The sequence below is a fragment of the Nilaparvata lugens genome, chromosome 4, assembly GCF_014356525.2.
Source record: "Nilaparvata lugens isolate BPH chromosome 4, ASM1435652v1, whole genome shotgun sequence".
In the NCBI taxonomy this organism is placed as follows: Eukaryota; Metazoa; Arthropoda; class Insecta; order Hemiptera; family Delphacidae; genus Nilaparvata; species Nilaparvata lugens.
In genome coordinates, this window is record NC_052507.1 from 36,642,019 (window position 1) to 36,662,857 (window position 20,839).

The window sequence follows — 20,839 nt, forward strand, 5'->3', positions numbered from 1 at the left end:
ATAGGAGGTTGAATCATCCCAACTTATGCGTGATTCGATTTGCCAGCGATTCCCAAAGACTGCAATGACTTGTTCATAGAATGACAAGTTCATGGAGACAACAAAAGTTCTCAACAAGTATATTATGTTGTTCAGGTTCAACAATTATTGTAATTCAAAAATACATTGAAACACTGTAGCCAAAAATTTATCCAATAACACATTCAATTCTTCAAATGATATCATTCCATTTCATGTTGATAGAGTTTAATGGAAAGAGTCGTTAGAATCAACTCAATTTTTTGAAAATTTATTATTATATAGGATACTGTAGATTGAACAACCACGACATAGGAAAGTTCCATCAAAGCTAACTTAAGAGCCTTTCGTTTCCTGGTGTAAGAGTTTATCTAATCATTTTATGATATCCATAATTCATATGAATACAATAAATAACAATAATATATACTAGCTAGAGCCTATCAGGTGTTATTCATGCCACATGTATTGATTTATTTTGTCGCGATAAGTGCCCTACAAATTCACTAATGTGTAAGAATTCCCCATAAGGCCACCATTCCACGTGTCTGAGAGTTCAGTATCAGAGCGTCCAAGACAATTCTGAGGTTTTACCTCACACTTGAAACTACCTCACTAACTTCAATTATATAAGCAAACAGAGAACTGAGACCTAATCAGAACTTAAAAATGTATGGCGTTGCAGGGGCTGACTCGGCTCTACTGAGCATATAAATGGCAGCCTCATGAAAACTGGAGACTACCACCCTACTACTTTGAAGGTGTAGTTGTTTTACCACAATAATATCTCTGCTGGGATTTCCTTAATCCTCTCTCTCACCCTGAAACTCTCTCACTCTCTTCCATCAACATAAAATCTCGTTGCTTTTCTACCTCAATTGCACGCTAACATACTCCTCTACAACGACTCCAAGTATACTATACGATGTATATCAGAGAGTACTTGTACTCTTACAAACAAGTATTCCTCTTCTTGTGACAATTAGAGGTTCTCTTGCCCCATCCACTTCTATTTACTACCTCTCTTCCTCAAGTCTCTTTCTTCTCCTCTATCAACTCCTTCTTGCCTCTATCAATATAATCTTTCTCAACTAATTCTACTCACTACATTACAACCAACCTAACAACTAGGCGCTCTTATGTGGCTCACATTCATACTTTTCGGTTTTTGGAGGTTCGGTTCGGTTCGTTTCGTTTTCGGTTCGTTTTCGGCAAATTCCGATAGGTGAGAAACGATGATTCGGTTTGAATTCGGTACCGAATAGCAACCGCATAGCACCGAACGCCCCCTCGAAAAGAATAGGTTTCATCATATTCGAGTTCGTTGCTAGGGAAACGGGAAAAAACAAAGTCTTTTACACACGCTTGCCTTTTTTTGTTTTTATTTTAAACTGATATCGTGATTATCTGCTTCAAAATTTTCCAAGTCAAAATCATATGGAAAATTCATTTCTGTTAGTTCACAGGAACATTTTTTTCTCAAATAATAGTTTGCTGAAAAAATATGAAAGATATAAATTAAAACTCAGGGAGAATTTTCATTTCTGTTTTTCCACGAATATTACATGATTTCATCAATGGAGAGAAGATATGGAGTTTATATACCATGTGTCAAAACAAGAACAAATTTTCAATTCAAAAAAAATCATCTCTCTGAACATCCAAAATTAACATAATCAAACAGAAACTATTCAAATAATTCACAATTTTCAATTAATTTTGAAATTTTGTTGTTCAAGAAATAACATATCACAATTTAACACAAGCTGTTATATTTAAATATACCAGCATGAACTGTGAAAATCCAAACACAGCTGTGTTTGAGAAGAAAATACCTAATTAGAACCGTACGAATTAAAACCTGACATGTATGAAAGCCTCACTCGTTTTCGGTAACGAGCCGAACCGAACCGAAAACGTACCGAACCGAATGAAACCGAAAGCGTGTGAAGCTAGCCTTATAATGCATTATCACATTTATTGTATTTGAAAAAGTTTACTCTACACTCAACACTGGAAGAAGATATTACTGAATTGATGTATATATGTCATAAATGTATTATATTTTCCATAATAACAATACACAAAATACTACTGGATCATCATCTCAATGAGATATGCGGAAGACTGAGGAAGACTATCTGCAGATTCACGATTCTGAGGACACTGGTCGACAAAGGATGTCTAAGAGTCATCTACTTCTCTCTAGCACAGTCCCTCATGCTGTATGGGATTGTGGGATGGGGAGGTGCAAGCTTCTTGCACATCGAACCGCTCCTCAGGGTACAGAAGCTGATCATGAGGGTCATCAACCAGAAGCCTCGACGCTATTCATCAGACCAGCTATTCAATGAGTTTGACGTGATGGATCCAAGACAGCTTTACTCCAAGGAGATACTATGCAGATTACACAAGAACCCAACAACATTTCAAACCAGAAACCACAACCACAACACCAGATACAGGAATCTTCTCATCTCCAGTGTTGCAAGGAACACACTATACCAGAGACATTTTAATCATTTAGCACCAAAATGATATAATCTACTTCTTGCAAACTTTAAACAGATTAATCATCCTAGAAAGTTCAAAACAATAGTACAAAATTGGTTGATGAGCAAAGGAAGACAGAACATAGAAAACATTATTTCAAATAACAAATAACCACCTGATGACTCACTAAACACTAACTAATTAATAATATGCACAAAAAAACTAACAAAACCTACTCTAGAACATGATACGCCATAGTGGAGTAGGTCAATTTCCACACAGGAAAAACTAAACAAGTAGAGGACACATTATAAAATTTTTTTGTAACCAACTATTGTATGTAATATTGTAATTTATCTAATATATTGTGTGGTTGATGTTGTAGTTTTAGTTTTTGGGAAATAACCATTTATTTATTTATTTATTTGATACTGAATGATCACTTGAATCCATTCCCAATAGTATTCATTTGACACTTAACAATGATTTATTTTATCAATATATTATGTTTGGTTCGCAAAATAATATCGGGGGACCGAGCTTCTCTCTGGAGTACAAAAGCATATAAATTTTATAACGATAGAGTAAATTATAATATATTTATAGTTTATAGAATGATATACTGTACTATGTTTGCTACAATATTTGTCAATATTAACATATATATTTTAAAATATCTATTTTGAACTTTTTAGAGTAGAAATATAGCCCAACAATCACAACTATATGATGAAGTTTTCACTTGAGAATTACTTCTAATTCTACTATCCAAAAAAAGGAATGTTATTCATACACTATGAACACTGAAAATGTATGGTCATTGCTAAATGCTAATACTATGTCTTATCAATTCATGAACAAAATACTACACATGCAAAGGCCAACCAACATCTGCTAAAAAATGTTTTAGTGTTGAAAAATTAAAAGGAAATTTAACTATTTGATGTATTTGGAAACATCACGATAATATGTTTCTATTTTGAATATGATTATAATTTTTGATCAATTTTAATAATTAGTTTCACCTTTCAAACCCTCAAGGTTTTTTCATCGTTTAGGTCGTGATTATATAAAATTGACAGTTTGGCTACACGTCTGCTTGTAAAATTCGGGGATGAGATATTTTGATTTTCCACAGACGAACTCGCTCACTCATTTTCATAATTATACAAAAACGACGAAAATCTAATCTGTTTTCCCAAGGATGAACTATCCTTTCAATGTCGTTCAGCGAGTTTTCTCAGGGATGAGACCCAGTGATACCGAATTGAAGTAGAGACCTAGTGCAAAAACGTACCATTTTCAAAATTTTGGGAGAATCGATAGAGCCGTTTTCGAGATCTGGTCACATACAGATATATATATAAACATAAAAACATCTAAACATATAAACAGAAATTGCTCGTTTGATAGTATAGGGAACCAACTAAAAAGCAACGCTTCAATTGTCCATTCATTTCAATACAATGTTAATTGAAATAAAACACAATATCGTGTAGGTGTAAAGGATAAGCAGCATTAAATCTTGAGATTTCTCCTGCTGATCCACTTGAAACATAACTTAGCCTACAACATTTCTCCAACAAATCCATAAATCCGATTATTATTGTTGGCTAAATCAGTACTGATTCCCAAAAAAAAAACTAATAGTAGTTGAAAATATTTTTGGCCATGAGCGTAGTGGTCTTACACCGACGAATTACGTTGTTTCCAACTACTCACTAGGTCTTTTCCACTCCTACAAGCCATTCACGTATCGGGAGAATAAAAAGAAATTGAGTAGATGTGCCCCTGAATTACTCTGCCGCTTTCCACTTTCTTCATGTTGTGTGTCGCCTCCTATGGGCGATACTTTACTGTGTTGGAGGGAAAGGGGAAATGGGGTGACTGAAGAAAAGAAAGAGAAAGCCACATTCAGTCTCTGGAAAAGAAAATAGAATGTTCACCAGCAAGTTACAATTTATATTTCCCAGTTTCCTTCTATTTTCTCATACCTCTCCTGGTTTACAACATATTACACAGTTTTAGTGCTCTCCAAAAATGTTCACTCCGGATGCTGAATGCCAGCCCCCCTACCACCAAAACACCCTAACCTCCCCCCCTCACACTCCACAATCATCTTTCTCAGGCTTTTTCTTTTGACTTATCTCACTTCAAGGCCTGTTTTTTCCATCAACTCAATTTCTTGCAGTCATTTTCTTCTCTTCTCTCTTCTTCCTAATACAGCCTCTTCATTCCTCGTTCTCTCTTACTCTACTTCTATTTCTATCTTAAAGTATGTCAGTGTCAGCCTCTAGACTGTCTCAAAATACACCCTTTCAAATAACTCCTGGGCTGTACGAATAAAAATGAAGTGTCAAAAGTGTAGTTGCTCAAGAGACAAGTATCATGCCATCAAAAAATAATATATCACTCCTAAAAATTAACAATATAATATAACCAATGTTGATCGTTCAAGATTGTGTTGACAATAGTTCTACAAATGTCTAGTGCTCAGTTGATGATCATCATCAATATTATCAATGCATTTGTTGTTGATTAATGTGTGGAAATGTAACACCACCAAACAGATTCGGATAGCAAAATGAAGATAAATTATTCTTATAATCATTTTTATATTTTGAATTGATTTTCAATCTGAGATAGAAGTGTGAATGGAGAAAAGACAATTGACATTTTCATCTATCAAAGAGAGTAGTTTTGCATCGTCCTGGAACTGAGAAACTGAGAGATGACGTGGTGTTAAGTTGCAATAATTCTGTATTGCGCCCAAATAGTATATTGAATATCAATCACTGTATAATAATTGTACATCCATAGATTTCACACAAGGTAGAGAAGTTCACAACTGTAACAAAGTCATTTCAAAGTTACTAGTAGTTCTGTGAACAGTAGACCTCACGCAGTAATCTCATCCACAAGTACCTGATTGAAACTATAGACCTTATGAAAATACAGCAATAGACTGGCTTCTCCACACATCAGTGTAATCACTTGTCAACTGATTAATGATGAATATACATATATATATATATATAATATATATATATATATATATATTTGAATGTACAGTTGATTTTTACATATAAACATTTAAACATTAAACATTTAAACATTTAAACATTTAAAACATTTAAACATTTAAACATTAAACATTTAAACATTTAAACATTTAAACATTTAAACATTTAAACATTTAAACATTTAAACATTTAAACATTTAAACATTAAACATTTAAACATTTAAACATTTAAACATTTAACATTTAAACATTTAAACATTTAAACATTTAAACATTTAAACATTTAAACATTAAAACATTCAAACATTCAACATTTAAACATTTAAACATTTAAACATTAACATTTAAACATTTAAACATTTAACATTAAACATTTAAACATTTAAACATTTAAACATTTAACATTTAAACATTTAACATTTAAACATTTAAACATTTAAACATTTAAACATTTAAACATTTAAACATTTAAAACATTTAAACATTTAAACATTTAAACATTTAAACATTTAAACATTTAAACATTTAAACATTAAACATTTAAACTTTAAACATTTAACATTTAAAACATTTTAAACATTTAAACATTTAAACATTTAAACATTTAAACATTTAAACATTTAAACATTTAAACATTTAAACATTTAAACATTTAAACATTTAAACATTTAAACATTTAAACATTTAAACATTTAAACATTTAAACATTTAAACATTCAAACATTTAAACATTTAAACATTTAAACATTTAAACATTTAAACATTTAAACATTTAAACATTTAAACATTTAAACATTTAAACATTTAAACATTTAAACATTTAAACATTTAAACATTTAAACATTTAATAATTTAAACATTCTAACATTTAAACATTTAATCATTTGAACATTTAAACATTTAAACATTTGAACATTTGAACATTTAAACATTCAAACATTCAAACATTCAAACATTCAAACATTCAAACATTTAAACATTCAAGCAATCAAACATTCAAACATTCAAACATTTGAACATCTAAACATTTAAATATCAAGAGAAATGCCAAACCGTCGACTTGAATCTTAGACCTCACTTCGCTCGGTCAATTAAGGTTAATCAAGATACTCCAAACAAAGTGTTTGGTTATCAATCTCTCACTCGTGCAATTTTGAGAATACCTTACATTTTCTAATATCCCATTCGCAAACTCAATATAAAAAATAGATCAATAACTAACTTCTCTGATATAACTCTGCTATTTGACAATCTTTCGTGCCTGTACAAGCCTATGCTGTATCGATCCGGAGATCAAATTAATTAACCAACATGATAGAATGGCACCCCAAGGTATGGATCCGAATGGATATTGCTGTGATGGAGATGTCAGTGGCTTGTAAGATGCTTTGAATTGCGTGTTCTATGCACTCTGGGTATATGTACTGTGCACTACACATCATGTTAGCACATATGAGCCGAGTCATATTAATCCAGTAATTCAGTGGAGCAGCATATATGGGACATAACTTATTAGGAGCCCGCTAGCTTGGATGAGCTGGTCGGGGTATGATTGTTGAACTTTAATAGAATAGTTCGGTATTATTGATGTAATTGGTATTGGAATTGTGATCAAAGTTATGAGAGTTGTTGATAGGATATAGGCATAAGTTTCCTTGTTTGTTGTCTATGTACTGTCTCGAGCGTGAATTCCCTTAGGCTAGATATTGTTGTGTAGGCTTGAGATATCATTTTGATTAGAGGATTAAGTCTCTATTGAAAGATTCAATTTAACCGTTAATAGATTATTAATGATTTAATTCGATGTATTTTTCAATTTTTGAGAATAAATGGATGATTTATGAGATACTTGAATGATTTGAAACATGAGTAAAACGTTTTTCTGTGGTATTGTAAGAATGTTGACCCTTAAGAAATAAGCGGTTGTAATAAGTAATATGGATGAGAGAATATTCTCCTGATTGCATCAATGAATTTAATAACTTGCTGTCGGATTCCTACGATTAAATCCGATAATACTTTGATGAATTTCAATGATCAGCTTATCATAAACAATCAAATAAACCTACCTCATAAATCATCTAGGTAAGTATTTATTTCATCAATCGTAAAACCAAATGTCCAATTGTGAAAAGTATGTTACAGATAGACGTAATAATAGGGAATAACTCCTTGGAAGTGTTTGCTCTACCAGAGTGTGTTCTACTCAAGTCCCCAACAGTGAATCAAGCAGTGTCTTAAAAATCATTTTTAAGCAGCGTCGCGTGCTAAGCATGCACTTAATCGCATCCCCTCGTTCAGCGTGTTTTGACGGATCGATTTCAGTTCTCTATGATCCACCTATCCAATTGTCTGCCGGGAAAAATTCTCTTCCGAAATGCGGTATCCGGTGCCGAACTACTTTTCCGTTAGTTGGAAAAATGTTACGTGTGAATGGTGCTTTTGGCTTTTGGAGAGCCAACTAACCTACTATTCGTCCACAGTACGAGGTTGATTATCACGACTCTTCAAAGTATACAAAAAGTACAATAACCGTATCAGACTCAAATATTATTAAGCTGGAATGACTTTCGTTTAAACCAAACAATAACATCAGAATTTCACCTTTAAATTCATTTGAAATTTTATATCGCTTTTGGAATGCACTTCATAGGAGTAATTGATATTGACTGCTCTATTGTCAGTTTGGAGAATTGAAATTTGGAGGCGGAGGAAGTCTTTTTTAGACTCTCTTGTTGAAGCTCCAATGTTTATTGAGAAGGGGTTGTCCAAATTTGAAAGGAAAAAAAACGAGAGTGTCTCAGTTTTTCTTGATTTCAGTTCATCCTTCATATAAAATTGGATGAACATAACCCAAAAGGTTCTGTTCAATTATGTTTCGAAGGTGAAAGGGTAGTTAAGGGAGGTTGGATTATCGCTTTTAAATGGCAATATTTTGGTATTATCAATAATGTTTCGATTATTTTGGATAATAAACACAATGATCGATAGCGTTGACCAAACAGCTGATCAGGATGAACTGAAATTCAGAATCAAATAAATGCCATCCACAGAATCTCGTGAATGCTAATTTTTGTTATCTTTCTGCACACACTGCTGTAGATGGTCACAGCACTGAAATAAGAAGCAACCAAGTTACTAAAGTGCTACAGTATTTTAGAACTGTATTTTAGAGCTACAGTAAGTTGGAAATTTGAAGTAACTAATGTGTTTTTGTTGTATGTTACAGGGATTGCCGTGTAGTGAGAGACCCACAAACGCTCAAATCGAAAGGATATGGTTTTGTTTCATTCGTTAAAAAAACGGTGAGTAATATTTACAAAAAAATCAACATCACTTCTGATTAATTTATCTCTATTGTTCAGTTGAATTCATTCAACTTGTAGTATAACTGTATATTTCACTCAGAACCGATTACTACTACTTAGGCATCATCTACTAAGCTTGAGAGCTTGACAAATTGAATCAGATGAACAAAAATATTGAGATTCTCAATTTGAGATTCAATGTCCAATCCATTGAATTCATTGATTTATTGAATCATCCTTTATAGCTCCCACTCCCAATTCATCTCAATACTGTCTTCATTGATATGTTTCTCATCTTCTGAGAACACCTTTTCCAATCGACTTGATTATCATAAGAAGTTGTTAATTAGGAAAATCTTCATGTGATTTTCTATTAATTTTTTTTCAAGTTTGTTTACATCCGTTCAGCATTGAACCCAATCAGATGAACTTCAATTAGAAATGCGAGATTGTGAGACATTTCTAATTGATTTAATTTTTTTGGGAATGGATTCGATCATCGAATTCCATTCAACCCAATCACACGATAGAAATTAAGAATCGATCTTCTCCATATAAATTCAAAAAGCACAAACAATAAAGTGAAAGTCACAAGGCTTACAAAATTGATACAAATTTCATCTCATTCATGTTGTACAGAGAAGGATTAAAATGTAAAGTGTTATCATCTTCATGTTATTAGATTTTGTATACGTTATGGAGTTCAATCAAATCGTGTGTATTCATGACAAATGCTGACGAATTGAGCCTGTGAGACGTACAGTACAGAATTTTTAATTCTGCCAAGGTTAACACATGGAACCTTCTAAAGGAAAAAAAATGAAGCAAATATAATTAGGAAAAATAAAGAGATAAAAAGACTTCCGATGTGATAAATGGAGAGAATAATTACTACACATGTTGAGGACAAGACCCAATAATTGTAAATCACTCTCAATTCAACATATTGAAGGGGCCAGTGTGACTTCTAATTGAGACTAACTGGTTTAGGCCAGCATGCAGAGATCTGTGATGGGGAATGGGTCATGTTATTTGCTGTAAACGTTGTTAACCTTCAGTACACCTTTTTGAAATGGTAAAAAGATTAGTGAAGTCCTCTGACTCTCTGCACAGTAAAAATCTTCAATCGTACACTTCTCATACTCTTTCTCAATTTATTTCCCTCCTCCTTTTCCATGCCTCTCCGTTACTTGATTTTTCTCCGTCTACTCTGTCTTTTCCTCCCTTTTTCTTCACTCTTTGTTCCTCATTTTATTTCCTTCTCCACGTTTCCTTGCCTTGCTTTTCTTCTCTTCTATCGTTCCACCTATTCAAAGGTTGCTAACAAGAATTAGCATTTTTCCTTTTCCCCTTTCGCTTCAATGACACTGGAACGTCCGCTACAAGCAAAGAGTGGATTCCCCCATGGCTCGTTTGTTGAGAGTTTCCTTTCATTTATAATGACAGACTCGTTTCCTAACTACTGACCTAACTCTTACTCCGTTCTCTCTCTTTTTTATCTCTTTCAATCTCTAATCTTTTTCATTTCATGCACAATTATTTTTCTCAAGCAATTAAATAAATAAAAAATCTGGTGTGGCGCACTCACACAACTTTCCTTGCCGTTATGGAAATTTATCACCTGACGCTAGTGTTCACGCGCATCTCAAGTCTACTTATAAACAAAGATCTGAGCCAGCTGGTGACAGGACAATAATGCTGGAGACATACGAGGTCTTCTTCATAGTGAATCATTCAATAGAATCAACAGTTGCCAACAGTTTGCAATTGGATGATCACCACATTTTCTTGAATTTCGAGCTTATTTTCAATTTTAGGTGGAAATGTTAATGAACATCAATTGTAGAGATTTTCATGCTCAATCTTCGCCACTCGAAATTTTCGGTTCAAATTGTATCTGGAGCCTGATAATTGGGAATCTGAAATCAAACTTTGCATAAATGGGGCGGATCTCCTGAATTTTTTACAGATATGAGACTGATGGCAGTTGATAGAGCTCATCCATAACTATTCTAGGTATGGATTAAATCAAAATCGTTGGAGCCATTCTTCTCTAACATAGTTATGATCTCCAGTCTTCAGTAAGATATCATTCTCTCAATAGCTAGTTTTTACATTTTAAGTGAATAGTTTATATTGAATAACATGATAAATTAGAAGTACTTGAATCACGCCTTCAGAGAAATTTATGTTTCAACATTCATTCAACTTGGATTGAATGGCTGAAGAAAAAATGAAAAAGAAATTGGATTAGAATTGCTTGCTTATGTTAAATCAATTATCCGGAAAAATTGTGTAAGGAAAGACGCTCAGAGGCAGCAGTTTAAGGCTGAGATTTAGCAGATGCTTTGTGTAAATCGATGTTCTATTTGTAACTTACACCCTGTCATGTATAATTCTTGAGAACTTGTGAAGTTCTGGAGAGCAGTAGGCTTATTTTATCATGTTCTACCATAGAAAAAGGTAACGTTATTGAATTAATTATTATTAGTTTATTTTATGTACAATCCCATCATTGGTTTCTGGTATTATTCACAAAGCGGACATCTCCTTCCGAAAAACAAGAAAACATTCTATGAAATAGTAATTATTATTAAACGAAAATCCAAATTAAATGCTGTAAATCACCCGAAGACTTCTCCTACTGTAAATATTGGCAACAGAGTTATTTCATTGGGATTCTCGTTTGATAATTATTATTTATTTATTTGCAATTGAACAAATGCAACTCCCAATTTATTTCCATCTTTATTCTATGAAATAGTCTTCATTCATTAAAATTATAATATTCTGAGTATGTAGTTCCCCAATGAATACCAGATAGAATATTGTACATATTGTAATCTTGTAATACTTCACATTTCTTAAGAAGAAACAAAACGTGTTATTATTTCCATAAAACGTATACTGTGAAATAAAACAAAAGAAAATCTTATAAGAGCAATGAATGGATTAGAAATAATTCAAAGCAGATAATTTTATTCATTTTCTAACGCAGCAACGATGATAAAATCTTCGAAATTTTTCCTCAGGCTCCTTATATTTAATATATAAGTAGAATATTAATAGTTTCATTTCCTATATTACAATTCGAAATATATAAATAATTCTTGTTTGAAATTGACTTTGAAATTTGATCAGAATCATCAAATTCTCACAATATTCAAATATAAATGCAACTGGCTATAATGAGATACATAAAGTCATTATTAGAAGTCAGTATCTGTTGGAAAAAACGGGTTTGTGATCCTTGTATGTCCTTAGACAAAGCAGATAACTTCATTCATTTTCTAACGCAGCACCGATGATAAATTGATGTAACGTATGTAGAAGTGTGATAAACCAGGCACCATTCTGAGTGTATTACTGAGTGTAATTCATGGGAATGTATGATTAAATCATAGACATATATTTTCCTCTATACTTTTATACCGGCATAACTTGAATCACAACTATTACTTATTTTAGAAGGTGGTGGAAAATGTAAACGAAACGAATGTCAACAATAATGCTCTCCCATGAAATCCACTGATTTAGAAAAAAAGGATCCATATAATAATATAAAAACCTCCACTTATCAATTATCTGCAATGAAACATCAAATCGAGCTCATTCCGATAAATAATGAGGGGAACATCACCTGTTGACAAAATCGTTTTTTCAGGAACAAATACGTTTCTCCAAGTGTTGAAATTTTCACTCTCTTTCAATTTTCCAGTAATTGTAAAATTCATGTATCATTTAGAAACCTTTCGAAGAAGTTATTCAGAACACAATATTTTTATTTAATCTATAATGATTATCAATTGATCAAATAGTTAGATAAGAAATGTGATGGATTATCAGTGGAATGAGAGCTTGATGAGAGGTGTCGAGAACTGTTGAAGAGATATGAGTACAGGTTTAGCATGTGAATGAACAAGTTATAGAAATGAGCATGAGTCATATAAGCATATTATCTCCTCTGATTTCCTAGAATGGGAGATATTCTCAAGGGGTAGCAAATTCTTATTTCTCATTTGAATGATATTAATAATATTGAATACATTGAGCTCCTGTAGTTACATTTCTCTGCTTGAATCAATAAATGAATTGACAGATTTTCTCATGTTTCAATGCTTCGAGCGATTTTTCAATTGAAAAGCATTATTGAAGACAAATATCATGGGACAGTCAAGCTGAAGGATGGTGGATGATTTCCTAGAGCTCTCTGATCCATCGTATCTCCGTGAGTTCAATATTCTTTGAAGATTTCCAAGCTGAAAAACGATAAATTTCTGAAATAGCATCTCCACACAACTCCCTGATAAAAATCTATTGATCTCTTTCCAATGGAACTGTGAGACAAATATAATAATATTATGATATTATAATATAATGATGAAGGAAAATTTATGTATCAATAAAAAGTACATTGGTGAAAAACGATAATTTCAATTCCTCTTTGAAAAGGATAATTTAATTTAATTTTTATCATGCATGTTACTTGTCAAGAGATTATCAGAGTCCGAACTCATTTAGATTTCTGTTATCGAACACTGCTATTCCAACAAGCTTTTGCTACTCAGGACCAAAAAAAAAAAACATTAAGCCCCTCGCAACTCAAACACGTGTACAAATGTAACAATCTGGCTTTTTATTTTTTCTCGTTGGAAGCCATCGCCTCAATTACAAATTGGATTGTTGTGATCTGGCTTACATAACTCATTTTTTTAATGGAGCGCCACCATCATGGAGTGAGGAATGAATAGAGTTGTAAAGCTTTTCTCATCACCTCCCCAGAACCTTTTAGGTTATGAAGCCTATTAATGATCCATTTACACCCTCTCCAACACAAACCTGCTCCATTGTTCAACGTTGGTTGATGGCATTGAAAAGTGGATGTTTCCTGATTTGTTCCAACAATCTTGGAAAGGGTTCTGCAAGCTCATGTTGCTTCATACATAACGCACAATGATAATAATTATGAGGGTGATATGTAATAGAACTTGAATGTGTATTCTTAGACATTCAAGTTTATAGTGTTCGATCTGATTTTGAGTTGATATGGAAACACAAACATATTAAGGTGCTTACGCTCTGCTCCGCAAACGAACGTTACACGAGTAGATCGCAAGATGATCGCAGGTCGAGCAAGCGCAGAACGCAAACAGAGCGCGTACCAGAGCGCAAGCTCTGTTCGTAGGGCGAAACCAACGTTATCGTTGGGTCAGTTCAGATATCAGTGTAAAATTATGAAAGTATCAATCATTTTCAATAATTGATTAATAAATCAAAAAAATTAAATTGTATTAATTAATAAATTATAAAAACATTTTTAATAATACCAGCATATTAGCATTTAAAAGAAAAAACCGAACTCCCAACCAAACCTTTCACCTTTTGAAACATTGACAGATATGACCTTTTGTAATAAAACATTAACACAAATTCAATGAATTTAATATCTATTATATAAAAATTGATAAACATAATTTTTTATTTGGCTACCCAATTATCTCCTGGTCAGAATATTACTTCCCTTGCCCTATTACCATAAGTAAGGAAAGTATTGCTTTCCGATAAAAAATAAGGTACCTACCCCAATTTCTAAATTTCTATATGTTTCAAGGTCCCCCTGAGTCCAAAAAGCGGTTTTTGGGTATTGGTCTGTATATGTGTGTATGTGTGTGTGTGTGTGTGTGTGTTGTGTGTGTGTGTGTGTGTGTGTGTGTGTGTGTGTGTGTGTGTGTGTGTGTATGAGTGTATGAGTGTATGTGTGTCTGTGTACACGATATCTCATCTCCCAATTATTATCGGAATGACTTGAAATTTGGAGCTTAAGGTCCTTACAAATGTTGTCAAAAACAGGGTTTATCACGATTTTATTGAAAACGGCTGCAACGATTTCGATCAAATTCATATCTAAACTAGTCATTGATAAGCTCTATCAACTGCCACGAGTCACATATCTGTAAACATTTCTGGAGCTCCGCCCCATCTATGCAAAGTTTGATTCTAGATTCCAAATTATCAGGCTTCAGATACAATTTAAACAGGAAATCTTAAGTGGAAAAGATTGAGAATGGAAATCTCTACAAGTAATGATGAGTAACATTTTCACCTAAAATTGAAAATAAGCTCGAAATTCGAGAAAATGTTCGCTATAAAGAGATAGCAGACCCCGTGTGTCTCCTGAGTTATTGTCCTGTCACCTGCTGGTTCAGATCTTTGAATAGTAGACTTGAGATGCGCGTGAACACTAGCATCAGGTGATAATTTTCATAATGGCAAGGAAAGTTGTGTGAGTTTTGTCACCCGATCAGCTGGATTGACGTTCCACATTTCTGAGGTAAGGTTGTAGCGAAGTCAACAATACGACAAGCGCGCGATCATGTTTCGAACATATCGTGAACCTCTAGCGAACCTCTTGCGTAACGTCTCTCGTGTAACGTTCATGAGCGGAGCGTGTTCGGAGCGTATATCTGTAAACACCTTAAGATAATAGGCCGTTATTGAAGTAACTGAGTCGAAATATTGCCACAAACACTGATTTCATACTGTATTTTAAGATTTTGAGAAACTAGTATCGGTTGCTAATATCGTCATATTCACATCAATCTCTATTGAACTGGATTTCCTCTCACTTTGGATTGAGTAAACTTATTAGATAGTGGTGTGATCAATAAAACTTATTTCTTGAAGTCACTGCCTGTGACACTTCCAAATTGGTTCTATCCAATATGGGTATCTACCATAATAATACCACCTTCACAATAACTATGAGCGATATTTCTATTTTAATAGTTATACTTTGATTGTATTCCATTGATATTGTTAGAAAGTTCATCCCTCCTCATATTGACTTTTGTGTTCAACCAGTCATTCTAGCTACATTGTTTTCAGATTTCCATTTGCATTGGATATAAAAAAACTTTATTTAATGACGTTATATGACTTTATTGAAGGTCGTATTACAGGTCATAGAATACAGTGCTGTGTAATCAACAATATTATACAGTTTGCAAGAAAGAAATGAATAACATTCATATTTATCACTTGAAAAATTAGCTCCACCATGATGAGTTAAACTGTGTCCAATTTTCTCAATCTATTGCACAAACATTATGGATATTCTAGCATACATCCTTCAATATGTTTGAGTGAGTACTTTATTCATTATTTTTCGAATAATCACTAATGAATTATTTAAAGGACACTCACTCTCATCATTGAATCCACTTATAGATTTGAAATTACATGAAATGATCTGGTTAAGCTATGAATTTATGGATTACTACATCGTTACTTCCAATAATACTATTTGACTAGATGATATCTCTTTTCAGCAATCAATTGACCGTCTGGAGGCAACAGACACAATAAATTCCGCTTGTCTTCATTATTAATTCCTGTTTAAGTCAAGTGGAAGCATTTAGTTAATGTGTCTGCTAGTACAGGAATTTATTTGGAATGGGAGCCAGACTTCGTGATATTTCACGGAGAGCCGCGCCACTCTGATATTAGGTGGGGGGGGGGCACTGAGGGACCATACGTTGATGTTCTCAGATCTCATACCTCTCCTGTATCTGGAACGTGTGGAACCCCTGTCTGAACTCGCTGAATCCCCAACTCCCCAGTCTCAGCTCACTGAATCAAGGCTTCGGGTTTTTCTTGGAGTGAAGTTGAAATATATTTCAGTCTACAACATCAAAATGAATGTTATTATTTGCTGATGAAGTGAGATCAGCAGCAATCAGTTTGAAGTAGATTATATTGTATTATAGCAACGTTGTAAAATCCTCAAATAATCAATACATACAGTATATTTATACCTATCATCTTAATTAAACACCTATACATCATATTATAGACCCATCTCCTCCTTCATGCTACAAAAATAACAACGGTGTTTTTTCCTGCAAAGTAAATTATGGTTCTGCAATATTTCGATAGGAACTTATAGATTCGGTGTATAATGCTGCAATTGAATGTGTGAACTTTAACTACCTATAATTCATCCACAAGCGTACATGATCATACCCAGAGACGTTGATTCTGTACGTCTTTACCAGATTGTTTCACCTTCCTTATCAGTCACCAAACAAAAGTTGAAGAAATAGTTATCCAATTCCTCATTCTACATCGTTGATGTGGGACAATCTGATCACATTAGAACACAGAATGATCTTGAATTTTTACTAGAAGAAAACTACAGAGAAAATTTTCAAAGATTCAATGTAAGCACAATATTTCGTTGAAAATGACTTGAAAAGTTGATTAAAACCATACTTTGATGCGTTGATAACCTTATGATATATATAGGCTGCCTGACAAGTAAGAATGATAAGTGGGACAGTAGATAAATAATTCTAGAGGACAGGAAATCTTAAGAAATTCTTGAACGATCTCCTCATTCTATTATGGATAAAGTTTCAAATCGCCGTCATGATTCTCTAGCCCTCTTTTCCTTCAGTAGGGCTTGTAGGGAGAAAATGCCTGTCCTGATTCAGAGTAATTTCAGGTTGGCTTTGTGAAATTGAGACGAAAAGTATCGTCTCCCGTCATGTTGATAGATTTTCAAAGGAACTTTTAATGAGCTGCTTCTCTTTTTTGTTTTTTTTCTGCTCGTCATTCACTGTTGTGTTGCTGTCATTTTTTTCTTTTTTTGTACATTTTCTCTGTCTCCTCCAAATGATGATACACAACATAAGAAAAGCGACCGGTCGATAGATGAGCTGATGCTGTTGTGTGATAGAGAGCTCTAGGGCTTGTTCAGTTGGCCCAAAATCGGATGGTAATTAGTTGGAGAGGCATGTCAACACCCCTCTTCCAACCCCATCACCATCCATAAGGCGGATTCGATGTCTTAACTTTTTAATGATCTTAATTTAGCAGCAGTTTGAGAATGAAATCTGAGATATGGCGACAACTTTGCCTTCTAATTTGCTGCCAAAACCTGCTCTTGTTTTATTTTATGTCGGTTCGCTTTTACTCCCTTTTAGTAGTCTACTCCTTTTTTCTCCCCTCTTCCTCCTCCTCTACGACCACCCACTCACCCTTCCCTCCTCCGTACAATTCTCACCCCAGCTGTAGAACCAACTCTTCTTCTCTGCTGTTGTTCCACCCTTTGTGGAAATCAGGGGGAAAAGTCGCCCAGAAAACTTCCACGTTTTCATTGTCGAAATTATTTTATACGTCGACCTATTAGTAGACCCTCGCAAGTCTGGTTGGAGGAAATTTGCGATTAGTGCCAAACTCCAACGTAAAGTCCCCCGTAGCTAATAGATTATCCGATAATGATATCTCCTCTCTCAGCAACATTCTCAAACCAAACCATTTGTTTGTCAGTTCATCCTTCGAGTGAAGTCATAATATTTTTCCAATAACTTTCCGTTGCCTAATTTTTGACTTGAACTTCTACAAAAGTTAGAGTGGGATAAAAATTGATGATTCTCCTATAACGCTTCAGCTGACAACAGGGTTGGATAGCTCGACATCAAATCAGGAACAATTCATTGAAAGTCTCTCATGATAATAGCAATCATTAAATATTTCTTAATATATGCAGTGAGGGGTGTGAGTGGACGAACCGGAGAATTGTATTGTTCTTGAATTCAATAACCAGTGTTCTTCTCTGGAGTGCTAATATTCCTAAACCTAAACCATTCCTTCAATGAGTGTGTATGAACAGTGTCTTGAATAGTTTTGATCTTTCCAATATTGACTAGTTTCCTTTGTTCTATGGTATCTTGGGAATTATTGAAAAGTCTGCACTTGTACCCTGTTCAAAATAATTGCTGTTGTCAGATGGAAAGAGAAATGATGTTGCTTGTATTATAGTTGCTGTCATTAGATAATATTTTTCACAAACAGTCCAACTCCAACAAGAAACTTATCATATGCCTTTATTAAGGAAAAATCTTTTAGGGGGAATATGGCGTGTCAAGAACATGTCATTGTAAACTTCCCTCTTTTTGTTTCAATATTATGGCAGTAGAACTTGAAGCAGCACGCACTTTTATCGACTCCTATTATAAACATACATTCAACTACTGGAGGGGTTTCCAGCCCCGCGTGTTGCCTACTGTCTTGTTAGTTTGGAAAGTGAATAATTATAACTGGTACGTCCTGATTTTTTGTTTTTATGAGGCCTTATCATGATAACGGCTGCTTCTTAAGCGTTCTGCAAAGGAAAACGAGAATCTATTATAATATTATGACTACTGTCGTTGGTCTGCAGTAGCTTTAACTCAAGATCTCTATAGTATATTTGAACTTTTCTGAATTATTGTATTTGTCAAAACTCTCTTTTCAGTTCATATAACTTTGATATGATGATTTTTGATCCTATATTCAAATTCCACGTTGCGGAACTATTATTATCCTATTGTTTCCTCATCTTTGTTCTCGTGATTGATAGTTTCTTTGGCACTCTCATGTTCTCTTAGTATTAAAACATTATTTTGGGAACTTTAAATAATGTTACTGGCTTACTTGACATGAATTAATACTGCGAAGATTCTTCCCCAGTGTAATAGGAGAAGTTCGACATTTAAGACAACAGTTTTTACATGTATTTCTTCTTTACTTCTCCTGTTATATTGTCATTTCGAATGATTTCATTGCAATTTGTGTCTCCGAAAATTCCCATGTTTTTTATTTCTAAGAAATTGCTATTTCTCATTTTCCATCCACTCTATTTGTTACTATGATGTGCTGACATGAATATGAAATACAAACCACAGCTATGTTCTCGGACATTTTACTTTTCTATGTTATCTTAGATCGACTTCATTATAAATATTCTTGCTTTAAGAGAGAAATAAATTCCAGTTGCTTCGAAAATAACTCATTTCCATGGTCATGGTGTAATAATATAACCTCTGGTTCTCCTCTGTGATGCATCATCAATCTTGGATGAGGTTGAAAGGATATGAATCTCAGAAGGATATAGATAAGATTATGAGGATATTATCCTATCAATTACAATTTTTTTGACTGCCAGAGAAACAAAGTTATTGCCGGGAAATCAGTGCTTTAACGTGACTATAGCAAGTTTTTGGTAATGATCATCAGTCAATAATATTTTTGTATCTCTAATGGTATTGATAATAATAATTTCTCTGATAGCCGATGAATTGCAACCAGAGGAGATAATGATTCACTAAATATATAATAAATAATAAATAAATAAAGCCTTTATTTTTGTCCAAAACACACATAAGTTACAGTACTGAAGTACTTCAAAATACTTTTGAAATCAATTTCATTTAAAACAATCAATAGTATTTTTTATGTTTTGTTTTGTTTTGGAAACTAAGCCCGTCACCGAGCATAGTCCTCCCCCAGGTTGTTCCATCTCTGTCGATCTCTGGCTGCTACCATCCAGTTGATTCCTGCTATTCCGACGATGTCATCCTTCCATCTCACTCTTGGCCGGCTGACGTTCCTCTTCCTCCACGATGGCTCCCATTCAGTCACTTTCTTCGTCCATCTTCCGTCTTGTAGTCGCGAAACGTGTCCTGCCCATTTCCACTTCAGTCTTCTTATAGTTACAATGACGTCTTCCAACTTGATTTTGCTCTTGATGGTTGAAGTGCGAATTCTTTGCATACGGTGAATGTTCAGAATGCTTCTTTCCATAGCCAGTTGGGTTTTACGAATAGAGTCTATAGTGCTAGCTCAACAGGCCCAGGTTTGTGCGCCGTACGTAAGAGTGGGGAACACACACGATCTAAGAACTTTGGTTTTGGATGATAAGCTGACTTCTTTATTTTTCATGATGCATTTGAGCGACCAGAACTTGTTCCAGGCAGCTGTTCGTCTTCGTTTGAGCTCTTTTTCCTCTCTTTTATCGAGAAACACTGACCAAGATAGACTACTTCCTGCGTCCAACTCAAAGCCTTTCCATCCAGGTCTGTGTGTGTGTGTGTTGTGTGTGTGTGTGTGTGTGTGTGTGTGTGTGTGTGTGTGTGTGTGTGTGTGTGTGTGTGTGTGTGTGTGTGTGTGTGTATG

At 33.9% G+C, this 20,839-nt stretch overlaps 1 protein-coding gene across 5 annotated transcripts in view; it reads left to right on the forward strand.

The window, feature by feature from the left end:
• Positions 1 to 20,839, forward strand: part of LOC111049599 (nucleolysin TIAR) — a 675,963-nt gene that overhangs the window by 574,935 nt on the left and 80,189 nt on the right. For all 5 annotated transcript variants that reach the window (XM_039427387.1, XM_039427388.1, XM_039427390.1 and 2 more), the window contains one exon: positions 8,764 to 8,839. In XM_039427387.1, the coding sequence (XP_039283321.1) occupies positions 8,764 to 8,839 (76 nt within the window). The remainder of the gene's footprint in view (positions 1 to 8,763; positions 8,840 to 20,839) is intronic.